The following is a 24,245-nucleotide window of genomic DNA, read 5'->3' on the forward strand; positions in this document are numbered from 1 at the left end:
ATCCCCCGTGGCATGCTGGGACTTGTGGTCTGCGGCGGAGCACCCCGCATCCAGGCCTCTCCCCGCCCCCCCAGTCCCGAGGAGATAAAGTATCGGTTTGGTTGTCGGTTGTTGGCTTAAGGTCCGTGAGGGGCGCGAGTGTGTGTGGGGGAGATACAAAGAAAAAAGGGAGGGGTAAAAGGTAAGCGCCCAACGTGGGGCTCGAACCCACGACCCTGGGATTAAGAGTCCCATGCTCTACCGACTGAGCTAGCCGGGCGCCACGCGCAAACCTCTCACTCTGCCGTACTCGGCAGCGCCCCCCCTGCGCCTGCGCCGTGCCCGTTCCCCGGCCGCCAAGCGTCGCCCGCGCTGCCCCCAGCTCATTTGCATATTTAACATTATCACTTCAATTATAAAATACCCCCCTCCCCCACCGAGGCCGGCAAAAGCGGAGTCGCCGCAGCCGTAACGGCCTGGGAAAGCTGCGGGCTTATCAGTGTCCTCTGCAGCACGAGCAGTCGTCCACCCCCCGCCCCGCCCGCCGTGTGCTGCCTGCAGGGATGAGAAAATACATTTATTTTGCGCGTTTAGCGTCATTCTGCTCCCTCTGCCCGGGCGCGGGCCGGGGAGGTCCCGGACGGTGTCACCCGGCGCCCCCCCTCGGGCTGGGAGCCCACCTCCCTGGCTCTGTCAGTCCTCGCCCACCGGTCACCTTTCAGGACGGGCTCACCGGACACGGAACACTCGGTTTGCTGTTTTTTCAACATTTTTCCCTCCTGGCTTAACGCGGGCAGCGGGTAACGGCATCAAATTATCCAAGTTTCGTATTTCCCGCTCATTTTATCCCGAAAAGAACATAAAAGACGATGCCACAAGGGAACGCCGCAGCCTTGCGGCTCTGCCTGGGAGACGCCAGCCTAAGGAAAGCGCCGTTTGGGTTTTGGGGTTTTTTCCCCCCCCTGAAATTCGCGCAGCCCCCCCCTCCCCCGCCGCCACGAGGGTCCCGGAGGAGCCGCCCACCGCGCCCGCCAGGGGGCGCCATCGGGCCGTACCGGCGCCGGGAGGCGCGCGCTGCCCGACCCGGCCCTGCCCGGTCCTGCCCGCGCCCTCCGCAGGCGCGGAGCCCCGCCCGCCGCGGCCGCCCCCGCCGGTCATGCCCCGCCGCCGGCCGCGCTGAGCCGCCCCGCTGCCCGCACCCATGCCGGTCCCGGCCGGCCTCCTGCGCCTCGCCGCCGTGCTGGCGCTGGCCGCGGGCGGGCAGGCGGGCGGAGGGACGGCGCGGACAGGTCGGCGGAGGAGAGGGGGGGGCGGGGGTGGTTGGTGGGGTGGGGGGGGGGGCTGTGCGGGACGGCGCGGGGCGCGGAGGTGCAGGCGGGGATGTCCGCGGCGTGCGGAGGTGTCGGCGGGGCGCGGAGCCGCACGGGGCGCTCCGCGGGAGCCGGAGCCGGCCAGCCCGGTGGCCAGCGCCGCTGCAGCCCCCGCGGTGGGCTCCCCCCGGCTGCTGCCCGGCTCCCCCCTGCACTCCCCGGCTCCCCCCCGGCTGCCCCTTGCACCCCCCCGGCTCCCCCCGGCTGCCCCCTGCCCCGTCCCCGGCTCCCCGCGGCCGCAGCGCTGCACACCCAGCCGGGGAAGCGCCGGGGCCGTCGGTGCCCGGGGGGGTGCTTTGCCCCCAGAGACGGCTTCCAAACACCGTTTCAAAACTGAGATTTGGGGGGCTTTTGTTTGTTTTGGTTTTTTTTTCCCGGCAGAGGTAATTGAACGGCGGGAACGCACGCATGGAAACGGGGACCAGCCCCGGCCGGAGCGGGGCTCTGGAGCTGCACGGCCCCCCCGTACCCCCGTCCATCCCTCCCCAGCCTACCCCGACCTTGCCCGTAGCCCTCCCCCAGGGAAAATCCTAGCTCCTGGCCCCCCGAGGGCAGCAGGGGCAGCGTGGGGCCCCACGGCTGTGGGGTTCCTGCCCTTCCCTGCTCCATGCCGTGCCTTCGGCAGCGGCAGTGGATGCACCGGTTACCGGGTCCAACTGGTATTTGGGTACCTGAGCCCACTGGGCTGCCTTTGGGAGTTCAGCATCCAGCTGAAGGGGTAGGAGAGGAAAGGTGATGAACCCTGAAGCTAACCACTGACCCCCTTTCTTCCCAGAGCGTGCTCTGCCCTACTCCAGCAGCGACATTGTTCATCCCATCAAGGTTGACGAGAGCGGATCGTTCCTGTCCTACGATTTGTCCCATCGAGCACTTCACCGAAGGTCTCCTTCCTCCAGGAGCAAGTTTCTCGCCTTCTATGAACTGCATTACAAAGGACAGCCCCTGAAATTCAACCTGAGCATTAACAACAATCTCCTGGCGCCCGGGTTTGTCAGTGAGAGGCGATACGGGGGGATCGCCAATGCCAAGATCCAGTCTCACACGTACAACTCCTGCCATATGATCGGGGAGGTTCGGAGCCAGGTGCTGACAGGAGGTCTGGCCGCGCTCAGCACATGTGATGGCCTGGTAAGTACGGAGATCTTTAATCAATAAGGAAATAGCAGAAACTGTGTGAAATCTTTTTTTCTGCTGAAAGCAGTAGCAAAACTCCTTCCAACAGCAGCAGAGTCAGGATCTCACTGCATAGGTCTGATGTGGCCGTGGATGAGCTGACTGTAAATTTCCCATGGATTCCAGTGGTTTGGGAACTCTCTGGGACTGTGTTTACTTGTTTGTGTCCAAATTCCCAAAGAGAGCAATTCTCATATTGCCTCTGCCTTCTAGGACATAAATGTAGGATTATGAGAAACCCATCTGAAAACAAGGTGTTTGAAGCCTGGAGGTATTTATGATAACACAGCTCATGTATAGCTAAACTTCTTTATGTTTTGTGAACACCTCCGCTGCCTTATTCCACTGCAAATATTTTCAAAGGCGACAGTGACCTGTAAGAGTGTAAGATTTGCTGAAAGGCAAAGCAGATTTCAGGATTAAGGCTGTTGTATCAGTGCTTGGCAGGGCAAATTCAGGACTTCAGCATAAACGTCCATATCCGCATGAGCTGGCATCCAGCTGGCGCAGGTACCACGTCCCCACAGGTTTTAAAGCCCCTTGGGGGTTTGCAGAAGTGTTACCATATAACTTGGTAGGTCCCATGACACGCAGACCCCAGTTCCTGAGCAGGGGCTGTGGGTTGACAGAGGTGCTGGGGTTCGCTGGAAGTGGTGGGTGTAGCGGGGTGGGTTTCTCCTTTTGGGGGCAAAGGGAGGCACCGCTGCGGAGGGAGGGATCACCAGCAGTGCTTGTGCCCAGCGTCCCTGGGGTTGGAGGGATGATGACTCCTTTGGCTCATCATCGATCTGCTGGCTGCCACAGGTGGCTTCGTTTGGCTGGGGGCTGTGTTTGCATTTTAAGCTTCCTGTGTTTAAATAAAGGCAGTGTGTCTGTACGCTGAGTTAGCCTGGTGGAGCAGGGTGGCTTTTAAATGGCAGGTCTGCAGAGGCCACCCAAATCACTGTGCTTTGTCTGGAGGTGCAAGAGTGCACTGCTGGATTTTGGGGATAGCAGAGTGCAGGGCACAGGCGTGCAGCGGGGAGCATTGCTGCTGCCTCTCTGTCACCTGAAGCTGCAAGAAGAAAGCTCAGACCTTCCCCGCTGCATGGCGGCACAGGACTGGCAGGACAGGAGCTGGGCACGTCCTGGAAGGTGTTGGTTGCTCTTTTCCTACCAAATTTAACAGCAGTTGAAGGTGTTCAGCACCTTGCACTTCATGCAGCACTCCTGTCTCCAGGGGGATGAAGGCTGCAGAAAATAGCCAGGCCCAGCATTCAGTTAAAAAATAGACTGATGCACCTGGGAGGAACCTACAACCTCTTGATCCATTTTTCTGCGAATGTTTGTATGAGAGAAACACTGACAGCTGCCGTGTACACAGAAGTAGAAAGTGTCACAAACGCTCCCATGAATGTGTATTTGCATGGGGAGACCCCTGGTAATACCTGATGGTTCTGGAAATGTTTGCATGGCCTTGTCCTGCCAGTGAGCTGAAATCTGCTGTCAGAAGTCCAGTCTTGCAGCGTGAGTCAGGCAAAACCAAGCTGCTAATAGTGAATGGGCTGAAGGATGTTCACGAGGTCATTCGAAACACATGCTGGTTAAGAGAATTAGACTTCTCTTTGTGAATTAACCACAGATGGGAGAGCAAAAAGGAAGTTACTCGTTACGTAATTTGTCATCCACATAATGTGTCACTTGAAAACACCCATTTCATAGTGGTGTTTGGTGAACCCCATCATTACGGTCTGTGAAATGTGTTGAAAATGAACAGTATCCTGCAAATGCTACGGATTAGTATTTTTTAAGAAGCAGGAAAAGTTGTTAGCTCACAAAAAGCATTAGCACAATGTTGCAAGAGAGTCTGCCGTCCATAAACTGCGAGTGGTGAGCAAACCGCAGCCTTAAGCTGCTTTAAACCTTCTCTCCTCAGTCTTAAAATAACCATGGCTTTTTGTCAGTCAGACATGAAATCACGGAAAACTGTACTTAGCAATGTGCTGCATGTCTCATAATTATTATGGAAAGTGAAGTAATGAGGTACTGCTTCATCACAGGGAATTACTCACATGCCACTTGTAAGCATGGTCGGTATTACAGGATGTAAACAAGGAGCTGACTCAGGTGTGGGGAAGCATAGAGCTACAGGCTAGGGCAGTATATTACATTTATACAGGTAATATGGTGGTGATACCTTGCATGTCGAGCCCAGTGTTGCTGTATTGAAAGCACTCTGCCATTCCCAGTTGTAAAGCACAGATGGGCTCTCCCAAAATTCCTGCCTGTGGCATCCTCATGTATTGAACCGAATCTCCTCAGTGCCTGGAAGGGCCGAGTTCCGCGCTACCATCGTTGGTGCAGCGCCTGCTCCAGCATTAGCTACTGGTGTGGCACACAGTGATGGTACCTTGTTTGACATCCTCAGCCAGCCTCTGCAATCCCTGTTCCCGTGACCAGGCTTCATCTTTCTTACCACACTGCTGTAAGACTTCAAACTCCTCCTGTCAATGATTTTAAAATAAAATAAAATATAGTCATAGGGGCTGGATTCTGCTCTCACTTGTGTAGTTTTGCCAGTGCAATTTCACCTTCTCCAAGGGGATTTCTTATTCTTGTTACAGACTGTGATGAGCAAGCATGAGGGAGGCAGAGGTTAGGGATGCTCACACTGCTTACCGGGCTGGACTGGGACATGCAAGGTGCAGAAAGGTTAACCAGGTGTGTTTTAAACAGAGAGAAACGGACCTTCCCATGGGCAGCAGATGCCACTCGGTGCTACCACAGAACAACCGGTGACGAAATGTGGCCCCTGTTCAGGGCACCCTGGGCAGATTTCAGCTGGGGCAGAGGTCTCTGTTCCCTTCCTGGCTCACAATAACCTGCATCAGGAAATGGAGAAGAAATCATATCTGTGGCCTCCTTCCCTTCCTTCCCCATCCCCATGGTGTTTCCTTCTTGTTATTTTACATTTGCAAGGAGTTAATTAGGGAGGAAGCCATTTTCTCTTCCCTGGCACCGCATGAGCAGTGACAAAGCATCCCTGGTAGGCTCAAGTCCTGTTGTATCTTGGAAACAGTTGGAGTGGCGTGTTTTGATTTTCTGTCTTTGTCCCTGCCCTGTCCTGGGGTGTGAAAAATAACAAACATGTTAGAGCAAAAGCATGGTAAGTAAAACTGAGCATGAACAGGCTCCTGAGTAAGCATAGGACACCTCAGCCTGCTCCAGACACCATGAGGCTGCTCTGAAGCAGCCAAGAACAGATGGAATTGTCTTATGGCACAAAATACATTTACAAAACACTCCTCAAGGCAGCACCCTTGATGCTGCAGACTCCCATGGGAGCTCCCATTCCTTGGGATGAAGCTACCCATCCAAAGAGCTTCCCATGCAGCGACTGCAGCTGTTTGTTCTTGAGATGCGTGGAGGCTGGGGAGTCCAGGGTGAGTCCATAAGGATCTGTTGCATCTGGGCCAGGGTCAGGGGGGTCATAATTAACCAAAGAAAGTTTTAGGGTGTCATTTCCTGCTAAACGAGAGATGTCAATAACACATCCTCCCGTTGTTGCGTGGAGGGGCTGTGCTCCTTGTCCTGGGACTGACTTTCCTTGATTGGAGTTCCTGCCATGATCAAGTGCTGCTGCAGGTTCCTCTTCCTCTTCCCTGGAGGTTTTCTGGTCTTTGACCGCGGGAAGTCTGTAACCCGATGGTTCACAATGGTAGTGCTTAGGCAGTGCAAAAGGCCAGAAGCAATTGTCTGTGTCTTAGGATGTCCTTAGGAAAAGACCTTCGTCTGTGCAACGCTTACTCAAAACTCTGGTGCTGCACTATGGTCCAAGCTGTCCTTTGGGCTGTCTGCCTGGAGTCCCCAGAGCGTCTCCAGGAAGGTCAGAGAGAGGTAGAAGGAGCACAGTCCCAGACCATATGTGCATATTCCTGGGGTGCTCTGGTTCTCTGGAGAAGGTGTTTCTCTGTCTCAGCATGCCTGCTGCCCCTGAGCTCCTTGCTATCAGACACCCATTGCGTTCATCACCATCCGCACTTTATGATGGGATCTCTTTAGCTTTTTACTGTCTTAATGATCAATCCATGCTGGCTTGTTCTCTTTTGTCTGGGAGTTTAGAGCTCAAAATACCCATAAAAACAGTTTCTTTAGAGAAGACCTGTTTCCTCCTGGAAAATTTTGCAAACCCTCTCCCGTTCCCGGGTTCTTTAGTGTGAGTCTGTGCTAGATGCAGGTGGCTTCACAGTGACAACTTTGTCTCTCCCTGCCAGAAAGGTGTGTTTCGGCTCATGAACGAGGACTATTTCATCGAACCGGTATCCACCAGCTTTCAGGAGGATGGAGCGGCGCAGCCCCACAGGATATACAAGCGCCAGGTGCCTGAGCACGGGCCAGAGCAAGGCAGGAGGCCACTAGCTCCACGGGAAACCTGTGGTGTGCAAGGTATTGTCCCCTTCCTCTTGCATTTTTGCAATGAGCTGGTAGCAGCTGGGTCCTGGGATTCACATGAAGCACATTGTAGAAAGATAAAGGGAGCAGATCCAAACCTCAGCCCCCTGCATTGCCTCCGCAGACTCGTTAGTCTTAAACCCTGGCATTTGGCTCCCATCCTAAGCTTCTAGCATCCATCGATGACACCCATTGCTCATAGTTAGAGTTTTGCAAGCTGGGCTGGAGGTCCCTCTTGCCACGTAGGCTGGCAAGGAAGAAAACCCTCAGACCAAAAAACTGAGCCAACAGTGGGGAGGGGACGGACCGTGGGCTGTGCGGCGTCCCGCTGTGGGGTGGCATTTGGCGTGCGAGGTGCACAGTCAGTGGTGCCACTGGTGGGTGGGTGTCCGACAGCCTGGAGCTGCTGATTGAGGGCCAGCCCCATGGCCCCAGGGGTGCCCACACAAGCATTCCCATAGGCATTTTTATTGCAGGAAGGCTCATTCACACTGCTAGTCAGGAGATCTCACTTGCTGAGCACCAGGCGGTGGGTTTGTGGCATTAATCACAAGTCACGGGAATCACTGCAGAGCACAGAGTTGTTGGTTGTTTTTTTTTTTTTCTCCTGCCAATTTTTCTGTATTTGCTTACGTTTCTCACATATACGACTCAAGGCGTGCTGAACCTCAGGCCTGTCGCTCTCATCCTTTCCTCCCAGCCCTGCTGCAAGCATTCTGTGATGTGGAGACTGAGTATTTATTTTCATTTCCTTGCAAACATTGTTTTCTGACCTGTCGGGGCATTGAACTTTCAGAGTGGAACCTGGTCGCTGCCCCAGGAGTCTCTCTGCTGCGGGGCAGAGAGTGCATGCCGGTTCCTTCTCCTCTGTCTAGAGCAGATGGGTTGGATAAACTTCCAAGCCCAAGATTTCAAGTAATGAGGGATTCAGTGCATCCCCAGCAGCTCACGGGTGCTTTACTCCTTGTCTGCATCGGTGAAGCTGCATCTTCCAGGCAGTGTGTCTTGTTTTGCTTATTTCCTAGAGCTCTCTGCTTTTGGAAACTGTTTTTTTTCCTATCATCAGGTTATCTTCAGGCATTCTTCTGTTAATTTAAGTTACTTATTTAATCTATGGTAATCATAATGGCTCCTTTTAGACTTTGAAGTCTATTCATTCTAAATGAATTTCATTGGGTGTAATATGGCCCGTGTGTAATGCATATGGATCTCTACTGCAATCTGAGCTAGAAAAGTGGATGTGATGTGTATGCCCTGAAAAGGAAACCAAAAGTCTGTAGGATTTTAATTGCTGCAAGCCTTTCATTTTGTACTGATGTATTGCTGGTTTTTTTTGCAAAACACCACACAGCCAGATGGTGTTAGGCTGTTAGGTGTTATTTAGCTTCTGTCAATACATAGTGCAGCCTGTGTGTACAGCTGGGTGAGTGTTTAAGAGGGATCTGAAAGGGAAAATGCCACACGAGTCCTCCCTGGGGTCCCGGGAGCCCTCTGCGCCCATCCTCTCTGCAGTACCTTCACGTCCCGGCTGGAAGCTTAGCAGCAAAGGACACAATGGAAACAAGCTCCAAGGAAGCTGTTGCGATTAAACTGTCACAGTGGTATTGGCAATTCATCAAATTATCCAGATACTTGGGATTTTTCAGGCTGGGGGATAAAACACTCTTTCACAGCTAATGTACAGTATAGTCCATAAAATGTAAAAGTCCATTGTTAACTAAGTAAGGCTGAACCCTTAGAAAATGGTCATAAAAGCAATTCCCCCTGTGTGGGATGCGGTTTGTAAAGCCTTTACCCAGCTTGGGGCTGACCCTGACCTTGATCTTGGAGCAGCGTCACAGGAAAAGTCTCCGCATGAGAATTCCCAGTTGCTGGTGTGCGTGAGGAGCATCCGAGCTCTCCTCCGCCTCCCGTCTCTTTTCAGCCCAATGAATGTTCCCCTTGTTTCTCCCCAGGAAGGAGCAGAGTTCAGTCTCCGTGTGGCTGAGGAAATCTCTGTGCAGTCCTGCAATGTCTTGGTCTTGCCCTGGACACTGATGATCTTTGGGATTTGGCTCAAGACATCAGTCCAGCTTTGGGGCCAAAGAGTTTATCGTGTTGGGGGACTGTCTCTCCTGCAAAATACAGATTTGTGATGATAATCAGAAATGTTGAGCCACTGGGGTTGTTTCTTGGTGGTACATGCTCAAGCATCTTGGCAGGGTTGCCTGTAAGTTCATATGTCAATACAAACCCTAAGCACTCTGCTCTGGGAGGCTCCATGTTCCTTGTGGAATATTGCAAACCCTGTTCCAGTCAAAAAATTACTTTGAATGCTTTTTTAATTTTTTTTTCTCTGTCATGCTAATGCTGCTGTGCAACAGACTGAGGTCAGAGTCTTCACCCCACAGTAATTTTTTGGAACATACAGCACAGCAAAATACATGTAGCTCTAAGTGTGTGGAGCCTCCTTCTCAACACCAAAAGGTTGTTTCTTTGAACTGAAAAAAAAAAAAAGCCCTTGATGATATTTTACCAAAGCTGCAGATATTTTACAAAAAAAAAAAGAAGTCTTTTTTCCCCCTTTAATCCCTCAGAATCTCAGGAAAACCTGGAGAGGTCTGAGAAACGGAGGGAAAGATGGGAACAGAAGCAGCACAGGAAGAGAAGAATAAAGCAGCGCTCCATCAGCAAGGAGAAGTGGGTGGAAACACTGGTGGTAGCAGACACCAAGATGATAGAATACCATGGGAGAGAGAACATAGAGAAGTATGTGCTGACCGTGATGAACATGGTGAGTCCTGGTCCTCTCAATGGCAGAGCCGCCAGGTCCCTGGTGACACGGCTGTGAGACATAAAGACCACTGGGCTTACCAGGACTCATCCCTGGTGGGACCTCAGCAAACCTCTCACTGGGCAGGCTGTTCCCACCCACATGTTGGCTTTTCTGCTCCATGCTCCATCCGCCGCGGGAGGATGGGTCAGTGTCAGCAAGCCCGAGGCCAAAATTTGGATGCAGGCGGGAGCAGCTCAGCCTGCAACGGTTTCACCTTCACCATGAGCTCAAGGGCTGTTCCCTTCTCCTTCCCTCCATGGGGATGGATAACTTGGCCTCCCAGGGAGATACCCCAAGGGCAGAGATGCTCCAGGGAAGGGAGGTGGTGGGTACTGCCCAGGGTCGTGCCACTGCGGCTCTCCCCAGGCAGACGTGCAGGCAGCTTGGGCACGGGGACGCAGCTGAAGCTGAAACCACCCCGAAGCCTGCGCGAGGTCCACCCACCGCCCTCCACATGGTAGGGAAACCTCCTTGCAGGAGGAGAGACCTGCGGGGACCTGGGAGCTTTGGCTCAGACTCCCTGAAACTCAGGGGTGGCCGTGCTCGCAGAGGGAGCGCTCCGGGGCAGCTGCCATCGGAGCCAATGCCAGCACTAGCCTGATTAGTAGGAGGGATGTGAACGGCTTTCCTGGAAAGGTGGCACTGAGGACAGTTAAGGAAAGGAGCACTGGATTGTGGTGGTCTCCACTGGAAATCTGGGGGCGGTTTGCTGGTGCCATAAAACAAGCAGTTATGTCAGTGTGAGTTAGTTTAGTCTGTTCACTCTTCTGCTGCCGTGGTAGCAGCTATTTGCATTTTAGAAAAGGGTTGATGGCCAGAAAAGAGTGTGGGATTGGGCAGAGGACTTCACGGTAACATCCCTGGGTTTCTGGGGGTTGGTGAAGGCACCCGGAGAGCACAGGCTTCCTTTGAGATGTTAAAGGCATCCATTAGGAGTGAAAGCAGAGGTGTTCCTCCGGGTGTTTCTGGTTGTTTCAATGTGCTACACAGATTATATCGATTTTAAATGGATATCATTACACTCTGAACGCTTTAGTCCAGGTCTGCATCTGGTCTTGTCCTTCGTTTTGGGGAATTCCCTGAGATGTTGTCAACAACCTTCAGTAGCTTCCCCTTGAGCTCACGTTCCCCTGCAGATGTACTTACCAGCAGCAGTGTCACAGGGCAAGGTCTTTCCTTCGGGCTTTATTTCTTTGGCTCTTGCCTGTTGCAGGTGGCCGGTCTGTTCCACCACGCCAGCATTGGGAACCCCATCAACATTGCAATTGTGCGACTCATCCTGCTGGAGGATGAAGAGGTAAAAAGAAAACATGGTGACTCACCCTCCCATCCTGGCAGCGAGGCTGGGATACACGGGGAGCTGGCCTTGAAAGCCCATAAGCTCTCTCTTCTGCTGTCTTCATGGCCTGGATGAGTTTTCATAAGATAAACGCAGGTGCCCGTGCCTTGCTTCCTTGTCTTCTGCGTGGGCTGCAGCCCTGGTGAAGTCAGGCAGATGGCATGGTCAGAGGGACTGCAGAGTCTGATTCTTATATTAATCTATGATAACTCAGCATCAACGCCGATAGCAGAGGGCTGTGAATCGCTGGTTGGTTGTGCTCCCAGCTGCAGCGGTGGCTCTCAGGGAGCCTGATACCCCTCAGATAGGCTCCCCAGCTGCATCCTTTCCCATCAGCCAGGATGGTATTTTCCCGCAGTGTTTCTTAACCCCCATTATCAGATGACTAAATGTTTCAGTTGAATCATAGATAAAAAAAAAGCAGAAGAGGACTATTCCCACCCAGCCTACAACCTGTAAATATGGAGCAATTCCATCGGGGTGGTAGTTACTCTTGATTCCACTCTGATGTGTCTGAGATCAGACCTCTCCCCACTGCATCCTGAAAACCAAACAGATCTGGCAGCAATATGACAGCAGGCTTTTATTTATGCTGGCAGGAGGACCTGAAAATCTCCCACCATGCAGACAACACCTTGAAAAGCTTTTGCAAATGGCAGAAGAGCATCAACATTAAAGGAGATTCTCATCCCCTGCATCACGACGTTGCAGTCCTGCTCACAAGGTATTGTGCCCATGTGCTAATTTTATGCTGTAGATGCCATGCTGGCAGCTAGAAACACATCTGCCGGCTGCAGGCAGGGAAGCAGACAGGCAGCCAGAGGAACATCTCAGTGGGAACTGTTGAAATCTCACTCTCCATGCCTGAGCCCTGCCTGGACATCTGCACATAAGATATGTAACATGAAATCCAAAGATAACCTGGTCCTAGTGGCTGGAACTGGTCTCAGATCTCAGGTTTAAACCTGGAGACAGCTCCCAGTTGACTAGCAGTTGAGATTTCCAAACCAGATTTTCACCACGGCCCTGTTGCCAAGCCCCAGGATGGCTGGATCCTCCCAGGAGATGTACACAGGGCTTAACTCTCCTTTTTCCCTTGGAGGCTAACTCTAGGATTGGCAGAGGAGCCTCTGAGAAGGCCCCTGACCTCCCATGAAGCTCGCAGGAATTCACGCCTCTGGCCAAGTTTATATACCTTGCAGTCAAAATGTAGTTTGATGGTTTCATGCTGCAGCAGCTTGTCTGTTGGCAGTATTGTGGTGGTTTGTGTGATGATTCACAACCCACAATGTTTTCATCTTCTTTAGAAAGTTTGCTTTGTAGCAGAAATAAGGCACTTAAGGCCGTGTACTTCAATGGAGTTGTTCTTCCTGGGTGGCTGGTGCTCCTCTGCCCTGGACCACAGCACTCCTGGGATGTGCTTCCCCAAGCAACGTAGTAATCACTTAATTATTCTCAGCATCAGCTTTATTTATACAATGGAATAAATGTAGCCAGGCTGGCTAGCAGTTCCCATTAATCAGGCTTAATAATAAGCCAGGGATACCGGGAGAGTAAAGGGGAAAGGAAAGGTCGTAAATCTTTCCGTTGCGGAAAGACGTTGGATATCTCCATTCTCACTTCTGTTTGGCCAGCGTCCGTGTGTCATTCTCCGTGGGCTGGGACGTGTCCCATGCTCCTTCCCGCGTGTCGTGTTGGGTCCTGCCGTTCTCAACCCCCCTCTTTGCTCTGTGTCTGTGTGTTCGTTGTCTCCATCGCCCAAGGAAGGACATCTGCACAGCGATGAACAGACCCTGCGAGACCCTGGGTCTGTCCCACGTGGCGGGGATGTGCCAGCCCCACAGGAGCTGCAACATTAACGAGGACACAGGACTGCCCCTGGCCTTCACCGTGGCTCATGAGCTTGGACACAGGTACCACCGGCTTCCTCCTCCTCTCCTCTGACCTCTGTCCTCTGCGCCGCTCAGTCAGGGCTTGAGAAGGCACGGGTGGAAGTTGGGAGAGGATTGCCGAGCAGTTCCGCACTGGTGCAAACCTTCCTCTGCACCCACAAGAACTTACCCTGGGAATTTCATTTCAGAGTTAAGTTTTTGGTTGCCGCAGGTTCAGTGAAAATCCCATAATCCAAGGCAACCTGGACAAATTGCATTTGTATATTATCCTGTGTTGCTGATGCTAAAAGTTTTGGAGAAGAGGGTTGCCCATTAAGAAGTTTTAAAATAGGCTCTGCGTATAGAATCAGTGACAGAATTTTGCTTGCCCTAATTTCAGTTAAATTTTGACAAGATCACTTGAACATCATAGTTCCTAAGAGATATCTTTGTATGGTAAAAATGTGTACCCAGCAAGTTTAATTAAGTCAATCTTGTTCGATACTCTCATTACTTTTTTTCTTGGCTGGGTTTCAGCAAGAAAGCTGAAATAAAAGCATGGGACAAAGTTCGGGGCAGTGTCCTTGGTATCACTGAAATGTCCCACATGGCCAGATCCCCCAGTCCTGTTAATGACCGAGTCCCCACGGAGCTGGGACGGTTTATGATGTCCGGCGTTGCATGTTGTTGTGCTGGAAAGCAGAGAGGCTGCGCGGTTGTAGTGGCGTGCGGCTCACCTCTCCTTTGTGGGACTGTGCTCTTACACAGTTTTGGGATTCAGCATGATGGAAGCAGCAATGACTGTGAGCCAGTTGGGAAAAGACCTTTCATCATGTCTCCACAGCTCCTGTATGACACGTCCCCACTCACCTGGTCCCGCTGCAGCCGGGAGTACATCACACGATTCCTTGAGTAAGTCCTCCTTTCCTCTTCTTCTTGGCTTGTGGGGTGCTGGGGGTGGCTTGGGGTTTGGGTCTGCAGCTGGGGACTGACCCAGGCAATTGCGCTCAGAAGTCAGCCCCAGGGCACGTGGGGATGCTTTTATCTCACTAGGTTGCCTCGGTCCTTGCTGTGAAGGATGGGGGTTGAAGACAAAAGCAGCACGAGGTTTGGGTGGTGGCACAGGGGTTGTGGCTTGAACAAATAAACCTGAAGTGGTTTTCTTCGATGCTCTGTGCAGTTTTCTTCGGTGCTCTGCACAGGGCAGATGATGTTTGCCTGTAGGCAGGAGACATCACGTGAGGAAATGAGACCAAGCCAAATTCTTCTGTGCATTTGTTTATTTTTAGCACCCCGTGGCTGATTTTTCAGCCTGTTGTTATTAAGTTCTTAGGAACGCGGCCCAGAGATTTACGTTTGTCAGCCAGTGGCTTGCACTGGAGAAACATTTTTCTTCCTTGCTAGGGGAAGGTTAGAAAACAGTGAGAGCATCGGCAAGAAACCGTGATGGGGAGAGCTGGGCGAGGGACTGGCACTTACATGGCAGGGAGGCTGCCCGGGGCTGAGCTCCCATTTCTAAATCCCAGCCTGGAACATGTGGGCTTGGCCTCCATGCAGGGTGAATTATTGTTGATATACGCCTTTTGGTGGAATGGAGCTTTCTTGTATCTGCAGCGTTCTTGGCCTTCTGCTTTTAACCTTCACTTTTGGATTAAGAATTTCCCGCTTGCAATGACCTTGGGCTGCTATGAGCTGCAGTGGGGAAGAAACAGAGCAGCTGGATGCTTCTCCAGTTGGGTTTTGGTCTCCTTGCTCCCCCTAGAAGGGGCAACTCTTCCTTACGAGTGGAGCAGAGCCTGGCAGGCGTCTTTCACTGACTGTGACATCCCCCCGGTGAGGGAGAGGCCCGTTGCCAGCACAGACATGAGTGTGTTATAATAAGATGTTGGCAGGAGAACAGGAAGGAATGAGCCAGAAAATAAGACCCTGCTGACCTGGGGCTGCTGGATGTGCTTGGAACAGACCTCGCGTTTGTTAAAAAAAGCACTCTCAGATGACGATTATTATTTTACAAAAGATTTTTATTTTACAAGCACTGCTGAACATTTAAGCATCTGAAGATGATTCCCGTCACTGACAGCGGCACGGCCCTGGTGCTGTGGGTCAGGCCCTGGGTGCAGCCGGGGCTGGGTGACCCTCTTGGCAAGGCTGTGGGTCGGGGTCTGCTCGGACACCCAGGGGTGATGGAAGGGGTCTCCTCCCTGCTGTGGTGGCGGTGGCCCCCAAGGAACAAGCATCCATCATGCAGGCTAATGAGGGAGGCTGGCACAGGGTGGGTGGTGATGCTTCCGTGGTGGAGGCACTGCTCCGGACCTGGGAATCTCATCAGCCCTGGGACATGCCAGCGCTTCCCAGATAAGCCCTTTTTGGCGTTCTGTGATTTTTTCCCCTCTAACCCTCGGAGGAGTTGGAAGATGCTGTAAGGCTCTTTGCTCTCCACCCCTCACCGTGACGTGAGCTCTTTCCCAGCCTGGCTGGTGGAATACCCTTGTAAAACAGGGTCTGGTATCTCGTGGATCCCCTGCCTGCACCATGAGCACGTGACAGTATGGAGCAGCCTCCCTTCATCTCAGCAGCAGCCTCGGCACAGCTGCAGGTTGTCTTGTCTCCCTTCAGTCTTCTCTCTAGATCAACCAGTTTTTCAGCCTCTTTGCACAGTGCTGGAGGCCATCTTCCATCATCCTCCTAGGGGCTCCTTCCAGCTGATCTCCTTCCCGGAGCTTGGGGACGGCTGGTCTTTCCCTGCCTTTGCAGCCCTGCTCCAACGGCAGCATGCAGCCCTGCCTGCTGCATCATTCCTCTGTCAGTTCTGCCAGATCCCCTGTTCGTGCAGCTGATTCTTCCCAAGCTCCAATCCTTGCCTTTGTTTTTATTGAATTCCATCCTGGCTTTTTGGACCCTTCCTCCAGTTCTCTGAGAGCTTTTGGAATTTTAATCCTGCTCTCGAACATATCTGCAGATCCTCCCAGCCTGCTCCCATACGGGGATTTGATCATCATACCATCTACTCCATCATCCAGCTCGTTAACGAATGAACTGAAACAGGCAGATGCAGTGCAGACCCCTGTGCATTTTTACTGCAGAGTGTGGTTTATTGCATATCCCTGCAAAGCCAGAGGGAAACTTGTGCCAATTTTTGCTGGCTCAGTAATGTATTTTGGCCAATGGAAGAGACGATTGTAAAATATTAGGGTGATTGTAACATATTTAGGACAATTGTAAAATATTTAATGAAGAAATATATTTTAAACATAGCACTGGAAAGCTGACAGCAAATCTAAATCACCTCCCATACTGGGACAGAGACCTCTCCCGTAAGCTGGGGCAAGGCAGAAAGGGTCTTGAGCAGATCAGAGGGCATGGAGGGTTGGGAGTGGTTTTGGGGCGATGTGCGGGGCCCCAGGTGCTGGTACCTGAACAAGCAGTTGATGAACTAGTCCAGAGGAGCACCAGTATCATGCATGTAGCTCATGCAGGAGCCCAGTGCTTAAGCCTGGACTTTCCCCAGCAAAGATATCATTCTTTCCATTTTTAAAGAAAATACTCTTTTAAAGTGTTTTCTACCAGCAGGTAAAGAAAATACCTCTGGAGGTGCAATGCAGTGACCTCTCTATGCCTGAAACAGGCTGCACCACGATACTGTGTCCAGCTGCCTAATCCACACTTGATTCATCCCAGCTCAGCCCTGCATCACTCGCAGCGATCCTTCCCTCCCCGCCAGGCTGGGAGAGGCAGGATGCTCCTGCTGTTGTGGACTTGGGAACAAAGACTTTCAAGCCCCTGGGCTGCTGAAAGCAACCTGTTTACTGGTTTTTCCCATAGGGAAGCTGCTTATAAAAATATATACACATGGTATTTTAAGGGGCTGTCTTCAGCCAAGTGAGCTGTGCAGGTGTCCAGTATGGACCTCACTGGGGTGGGATGGAAAAGGGAGGAGAGCGTGCCAGTTCTGCCGGGCATCGCCTTGTGGCTCTGCCGGCACCCCAAAGCAGGAGCTCTCCTGTGCTGCTGGCCCTTGTTTCTGTGTTGCTGGTTTGGGTTAAAAAGGAATCTTGTTTCAAACTAATTTAGACCTGTTCCCAATCACAGCAGGCCGAAGTAATCTAATCTGCTGAGAAACCCTCGCCAGAGACTTTGCCTTGCTGGAAACAAGTTTGTTTAAATCAACACTGAAAGCTTAACTAGTGACAATTTCTTGTGTGTTTGTGAAGTATCGTAGCAAAAGCGCTCAGAGCCGAGAGAGGCGGCCAGGAACATCCCTCGCGGCTCCCGCAGCCTGGCTGCCTGCCACCGGCTGCCTTGATGGCTCAGTTTTAATATCTCTTTTCTAAAGACAGCCTGTCCAGCACAGTTTGAGCACTGTTTGTAGCAGCAAATACGAGAGTGAGTGCGTTTTGCTGCTGACAGTCTACTTTATTTCTATTAGCAGGGCATTGACACATGGGTTGTGCTGTCCACAGGGACATTTCTGGGGTCAGCATGATGTACAAATGCGGGGACAGCATCTGTTTCTTGGCAATGAAATGTTTGTTCAATTAAACCCTTTATCTTGAATGGCAAAAGCGGGTCCCAGCTGAGGACTGAGCTGATATCCTGTTCACAAAGCAAAAATCCAAGGGATTATTCCCAGAGAAAATTACATTTCTGGCTTTCCATAAGAGGGAGACGGGCATCTCAGGGGGGAAAGGGGGAGTGTGCAAGGCACTGGCCCCGCAGCTGCACAGAGAAGCCGCTGCTGCCTTTGCCCCTCCGCCTTCCCCATAACCCACCGTGCCGGGGGTCTGTGGGGTGATTGCTCTGGGAGCGGGCACCCATTCCGAAAAGCAGGTACCCACATGTGCCTGTCTGCCTGCTGGAGCGGCTCCAGGGTTGACTGGAGAGCCAGGGTCCTATTGGCTAGAAATGCTAATTGCTTCTCATCATGGTGGGACATTAATGAGCTGTTCTGTTCCTCCGTTAGCAGCTGCTGGAGCGTTATAGTGTGCTGGGCTGGTGGTGATGCCGCTCTGACCTCTGTTTTTCAGCCGGGGCTGGGGGCTGTGCCTGGATGACCCCCCTGCCCAGGAGGTGCTGGACTACCCCTTGGTGCCCCCGGGTGTCCTCTACGATGTGGGCCACCAGTGCCGGCTGCAGTACGGTGCCTACTCCACCTTCTGCGACGACATGGATGTAAGCCAGGGTCCCCCCTGATGTTACATGGGCTTGTGCGGCTCCGAGGGGCTATCTGGGGGTGGGGGGGTTTGCACGGGGCGATCCTCTCCCTGCAAGTCCAATTTGTGCCGATGGGTCGGCCGGTCCAGTAACTGAGTCCTGTGTAACCGTGTTTTCTGCAGAGTGTCTGCCACACGCTGTGGTGCACAGTAGGGAACACATGCCACTCCAAGCTGGACGCTGCTGTTGACGGCACTGCGTGCGGGGAGAACAAGGTAATGGGGAGCAGTCCCCTCCGCGGCTGCAGAGACTCCTTGTCCTGCACGCAGAGGAATTTCACAGGCTCCTGCGTACCGGGATGGGCTCACCTCACTGCCCTTGCTCTGCCCAAACACCCGCTGCTGCCAGGGAGGGACTGCCTTCAGTGAAGCTGAAAATGCCTTAAGAAGGTGAAACACGCAGTTAATTACCATGGCAGGAGAGCACAAGGCTCTCCCTCTGTGGTGGTGGATGCTCGTCTCCGGGACCTGCCCCCCCCTTGGGGAGGCACCTCTCCTTGCTGTGGGGCAGAGAGGGTCCGGCAGCACCCACGGCAGCTTGGCGGGTGCTGCACCAAGCATGGGGGGTGGAGGGGGCCAGCTATCTGCAGCCAGCTCCAGTCACCCTTGCAAGGGTGATGCTGGCTCCTGTACCGCAGCAGCCCTGCGACGCAGCGTCGCTCTTCCAGAACATGGTTTTCCTGTCCAAGGTAGCATAATATAGAGTTATAAAAATACCTATAGACATCTGTCCTCACTAGGTTTAGTGTCCCCTCCCAAAGCCCTGGCCCCAGAGCACTGGGGATGACCTTGGGCTTAGCCACCACTCCCTGCGAAACCTCCCGCCGTGCCTTTGTCTGTGGCTATGCCTCGCTGGCTCTTCCCTCGGGGCTGAGATCAGGCCACGAATCCCCTTGCTCAGGTGGAGGTTTGGGTATGTTGCCTCAAGCAAATCCTCAAACAGCCCAACATCTCTCAATGTCCCATTGCTTAGAGGTGCACCGGGCTGTGGCAGAGCCCAGCTGACCCCCAGGCACCTCCGTGTGAGCGAAGCATGGATTTTCACAGGGCAATATGGGTGCTGGGCTTCAGTGCTCCCTGTGGCCGGGCTGTGTGACTCACCATCAATTATTGCATCCTTAAACCTCATTTTCTCTTCTTCTGGCCTGTCACTTGCAGTGGTGCTTCAACGGCGAGTGCGTGCCCGTGGGTTACCGTCCCGACGCGATCGACGGTGGCTGGGGCTCCTGGAGCTCATGGGCTGCCTGCTCACGCAGCTGCGGTGCGGGCGTGCAGAGCGCGGAGAGGCAGTGCAGCAGCCCCACGTAAGTGAGCGCTTGCTCCTCCGGAGCTCATCTGGACCCTATTTAGGAGAGGAACCCAGCGCTTCTTTATCACCCTGTAAAGCTGGGGACCATCATCTGGCCAGTGCGGTCATACCCCTGTCTGCATCACACGGCAAAGCTGTACCATTATGCAGTTATCAGTCTGAACAATGTGTTTTTGAAACACTCGAGAGATTAATTTCACGGGGTTATCCAGCCGGCTGGGCAGCAGAAACCTCTGGAAGGGCAGAGTTTGCTCTGCCTCCTTCCACAGATAAGTCGCTCCTGCTCTGTGCAGGCAGAGAGCAGTTGCGATTGACTCAAACAAAGAGCAAAGCCTCCACACTTGTAGATGTAAAACATATCTGGTGTCCTTTAATGACAGAAAAGGAAAAATAGGTGTTCTTTGAACCCGAGTCAGTCGTTTTGAAAAATCCAGCTGCTGTGTATCACCCCATTGCTTGCTGTGAGCAATTTCTGATCTGCGCCCGGCCGGAGGCTGCTTCCTCCCAGCCTGCCGGTGCTGCAGCCAGCGCTGGCTCTCGTCGGGAAGCGTCTGGGCACTGGCGGAGGAGCAGCCTTGTCCATCCCATGATTTCTGGGCTCACCCGTCTGCTCCCCAGATGTCCCCTTCATCACCCAACTGCTGTTGTATTAGATTCAGCCAAAGCCCCTGGCTTGCCCAGGTGTCAGAGTGTCCTGGGACAGGGAGAGAAAAGGGCTTTGTGAGCAATGTTGCAGTGGCAGTCGCTTTTCAGAGTCCTGAGGAGCTCTGAAAGCTGCAGGAGCAGGCTCTCTAATGAGGCCAGATGTGCTTTCTGCCCAGCTTCTTCCTTGGGCGTGTTGTTTTTAGCACATGCTGTTGAGCTGTTTAAAGAAGCGCCGCGTAATCTCGGTTCCAGGTCAAGAGCTGGGTTTCTGTTTGACATGAGTTTTGTGGCAGAAGTGCAATTGTAGTTTATGGAGTGTTTTAAACACAGCTGTGGGCGGGCAGGAGAGCAAACACTGGAAAAGCAGCAGAATTTCCCCGGGCAGTTGTTTGCTTTGGCCACCGTAGGTAAATCTTCAGCTTTGCCTTTTGGATGGAGTGAATAAATGTGAGCACTGGGCAGTCCTCCTCCCGCAGGCATTTCCTTGGGGCAGGGTGTGTAAACACAACTCTAAAATAATAATTAACTTTATTCTCTTCAGCAAAGCGTGCCCGGACTTAACTGATCAGGGAAAAAGTAATTTTCGTGAGGTCATGGGGATGTGGGCCATGGAGAGTGCTGTGACCAAAGGAAAAGGCAAGCATCAAGAGACAGTGGCAGTATTTTGAGGGTCTGTTGGCACCTGAGAAAAGCCTATCGTTGCTTTTAAAGTCCCTCTTACTTTAAAAAGTCCAGCAGCAGCTTTGCTCTTCCCTTGGGCAGTAGAGGAGCAGAGTCAGAAGCGTGTCCTGGGTGGGATGGAGAGCAGCTCCTCCGGAGCAGCTGCAGAATGGGCACCTGGCTAACATGGCTCCTGGGAGCATTGGCATCTCGTCAGCCACAGTACCCGGGATGATGAAGGAGATGTTTTACCCCAAGGGAAGGGTGCCTGGCTGCAGCCGCAAGAGGTGCGGGGGCTTCAGATGTGTACACTGCCAGTGACACCTGACTTTAATAACTGCTTTTATAGCATCGTGCACTAGACTATAAAACTGGTCATATTTCCAACATTAAGGAGGGACTGTCGAGGGACAAGACCCAAGATGTAGCTAATCTGGCTTGAGAGCCGTCACTCAGCAAAAGCTGCCTTTGCTCCACAGTCTCACCCTGCGCGGTCCTGTAGCACAGCCCAGCAGCCGCAGCAGCAGCAGGGAACTGGTCCAGGAGGGACTTGGAGAAGGATGTGGGCTGTGGTCTCCACGCATTTCAAAAGCTTGCTCTGTGGAGTGGGGTGGATGTTCGGTTCGTAGCCAGCTTCCTTACACGAATGTTGCAGCAGTGCTACGTGTGAGTTATAACTGGGAGAGCTCCCCGTTGACTCCACGTGGATTCAGGCTTGACCCAACCTCATGAGATCAACCTTAGCAGCAGGTACAAACCCACCCTCCCTTAGCTGCAAATAAAAAGGGAATTTCCCCTTTTGTGTGGTAGGTCCTTATTTGATAGGACAGGGGTGATGGCTTTAAACTAAAAGAGGGTAGATTTAGATGAGATGTAAAGAAGAAGTTCTTCACTGTGAGGGTGGTAAGGCACTGGAACAGGTTCCCCAGAGAGGATGTGGATGCCCCATCCCTGGAAGTGTTCAAGGCCAGGTTGGATGGGGCTTTGAGCAACCTGGTCTGGTGGAAGGTGTCCCTGCCCATGGCAGGGGAGTCGAACTAGATGACCATTAAGGTCCCTTCCAGCCCAAACCCTTCTGTGATTCTATGATTTTTCCCTTTTCCCTCCCACGGACAGGCCAAAGTATGGGGGCAGGTATTGCCTGGGGGAGCGGAAGCGGTTCCGGATTTGCAACGTCAGGCCATGTCCCCCCGACAAGCCCTCCTTCCGTCAGGTCCAGTGCAGCCAGTTCAACCCCATGCTCTACAAAGGGAAACTCTACAGGTGGACGCCGGTGCCCAACAACAGTGAGTCGAAGGCAAAGCCCGCTGCCGGGTTTCTGCCTGCAGCCCCAATGAGAAACCTGAAACACAGTCTTGCTAATGGCTTGGTTTTGCTGTTCGTGTCTGTAAGATTTGCCTTGCAGCACGTTTATGCTGTATTTTAAATTATGGCTGGGCTTGCAGGGTTAATACATGTTTTCAGAAATGGTTACTTGGGTTTAGTTTCTGCCTATTGGGTTCCCCAGTTAACCCCTGCGAGCTGCACTGCCGGCCGGAGGATGAATACTTTGCAGAAAAACTGCGGGACGCCGTCATTGATGGGACACCATGCTACGAGATGAACGCCAGCCGCGACATGTGCATCAACGGCATCTGCAAGGTGGGTCCCATGCCAGGGCCCTCTGGGGAGGGAGCCCAAGGACCCCCGTGCCTGGGGAAATGCAGGCGGGTGCTGTGACCCATCCCGTAGGTGAACATCATCCCCTCTCTCGCACGCGCTGACGGGCTGAGCTTACTCCTTTTGTCATTCACCACTCAGAAAGCTTTCCTTATTTCCATGAGGTGTGTGGTACGGACATATTTCAGCCTCTGTGTGGGCCTCAAGGAAATAGAGCACAAACCCAAGGAAATGAAGCAAGAAAAGTTTCCCTTGAAACTAAGGTCAGGGATATGAAAGGGTGTGTAGAGAGGATGCCCAGACCAGCCCTGCACCCCAAGTGTGGCTGGTGGTGGTGGCCACAGGTCTGACCTGCAGTGATGGAGATGCTTCCCCTGGCTTGGCAGCCTCTCCCAGCACTGGCATTTGTCCTTCCTTCTGGGATGTTATTTTTCTTTCTTGGAAGCTCCTTACAAATGTGCTGCAACATGCGGTGGCATGGCTCTGGCTGCTGGCCAGGGAGGGCATCTCTCAGTGTGGGAGACACAGGAATCTGGTGGAGATGGCACAGCTGGCGCTGTGGGAGGTGCTGGCATGGCCGAGGACACTTTGCCGAGCTGTGCCCTGGGTCCTGCAGCTGCGTTTGGTGGCAGCAAGACGGTCCCTTCATTCACACCTTCCTTTTCCCTAGGGAAGCGGTCCTGAGGTTTTGGATAGAATAAGCACACCTGGAGGACATTGGATTTCTGTTAAATTAGGGAATGGGTGGCGATCTGAGCTGCTGTGGTACCATGGTCTGTGGTGCAGATTCCCACCATGGGACGTACCAAAGCCACGCTGCCGGAAAGCTGACGGCCACCTGTCACCGGGGACACACGCGAGCAGGCAGGACACGGTTGGGTCTGCCGTAGTGTTGGATAAAGAAGCTCTCTGAAAGGCTTTTCAGAAAAATAGGCTTTTTGGAAAAAAGGCTTTTTGGACAGCACAAAGAGCAGCAGGAAAGAGGGAAAATAATCAGTCAATGAGTTTCCTTGCAGCCTCTTATATAAAAACCATTCATGGAAACTTCTCCCTCTCACTGGCCGTGCTGCCAGCAGCAGCAGGCAGGGGCCGGACGGCAACTGGAGGCTTTGAGAAGGTCCCGTTTGTTCCTGTAATAGGCTGTAAATTACTTCAAAGGCTGCAGCGTGCTGATACACAGGCATGGGCTGGAGGGAGGGTGCAGGCTTCATGATTTTTACTTGGCACATACAACAGGGTGCGATCCAGCAGCTCGCGGCAGACGACAGCACGTTTAGCCAGAGCTCACTGCACACAAAACCTTCGTCGCCGCTGAGCCTGCTGCTGGCTGCGACACTGGAGTTAAACCTGGCTCACTACAGACTATCGCAGTAGTTAAAACAGTGGGTGCTTCTGCTGTAGGTGTGTGCCAGTGGTGCCTGGGCACCTCCTCGGGCAGCAAAGGCTGAAGGCTCCTCGCTGGCACGGGACCCAGCGGGACCCTTTGGGGTCTTGGCTGAAGCTTTTATGGTACAAAATCACAGGGAAGCTCTTGCTCTGCACCCATTGAGTGATTTGGCATGAGGTCTAGAGAGAGTTTCAGCAGAATATAAAAAAGGTTTTGGGGAAGTGTTTTGAAACAGGACTAGCAGGGCCGAGGACCAGGGGGTTTTCCCAGCTCAGCCTGACACGTAACGTGTGCTTACAGGCTCTGCTGCCCAGGGACGCGGGTAGGAAAAGGTAAAAATGAGATGTGGGTCGTGATCCTCGCTGCGTCTGAACAGGACAGCAAGATGGCGAGGATA

The 24,245-nt window shown here is 52.9% G+C and overlaps 1 protein-coding gene and 1 non-coding gene across 2 annotated transcripts in view; one reads left to right on the forward strand and one right to left on the reverse strand.

Annotated features, from left to right (window-relative positions):
- Positions 1–186: 186 nt before the first annotated feature.
- TRNAK-CUU (transfer RNA lysine (anticodon CUU)) lies at positions 187–259 on the reverse strand. The gene has a single exon. It is a non-coding gene; the product is annotated as a tRNA-Lys (tRNA).
- A 743-nt stretch (positions 260–1,002) lies between these two features.
- The window catches only part of ADAMTS7 (ADAM metallopeptidase with thrombospondin type 1 motif 7), a 50,976-nt gene continuing 27,733 nt past the window's right edge, over positions 1,003–24,245 (forward strand). Inside the window, exons 1-13 of the mRNA XM_069798718.1 lie at positions 1,003–1,268; positions 2,125–2,477; positions 6,776–6,947; positions 9,530–9,726; positions 10,982–11,065; positions 11,707–11,831; positions 12,871–13,020; positions 13,747–13,890; positions 18,003–18,147; positions 18,312–18,404; positions 19,347–19,492; positions 21,919–22,088; positions 22,310–22,443. Of these exons, the coding sequence (XP_069654819.1) occupies positions 1,181–1,268; positions 2,125–2,477; positions 6,776–6,947; positions 9,530–9,726; positions 10,982–11,065; positions 11,707–11,831; positions 12,871–13,020; positions 13,747–13,890; positions 18,003–18,147; positions 18,312–18,404; positions 19,347–19,492; positions 21,919–22,088; positions 22,310–22,443 (2,001 nt within the window). The 5' untranslated portion in view covers positions 1,003–1,180. The remainder of the gene's footprint in view (positions 1,269–2,124; positions 2,478–6,775; positions 6,948–9,529; positions 9,727–10,981; positions 11,066–11,706; positions 11,832–12,870; positions 13,021–13,746; positions 13,891–18,002; positions 18,148–18,311; positions 18,405–19,346; positions 19,493–21,918; positions 22,089–22,309; positions 22,444–24,245) is intronic.

Source organism: Haliaeetus albicilla, chromosome 12, assembly GCF_947461875.1.
Source record: "Haliaeetus albicilla chromosome 12, bHalAlb1.1, whole genome shotgun sequence".
Classification (NCBI taxonomy): domain Eukaryota; kingdom Metazoa; phylum Chordata; class Aves; order Accipitriformes; family Accipitridae; genus Haliaeetus; species Haliaeetus albicilla.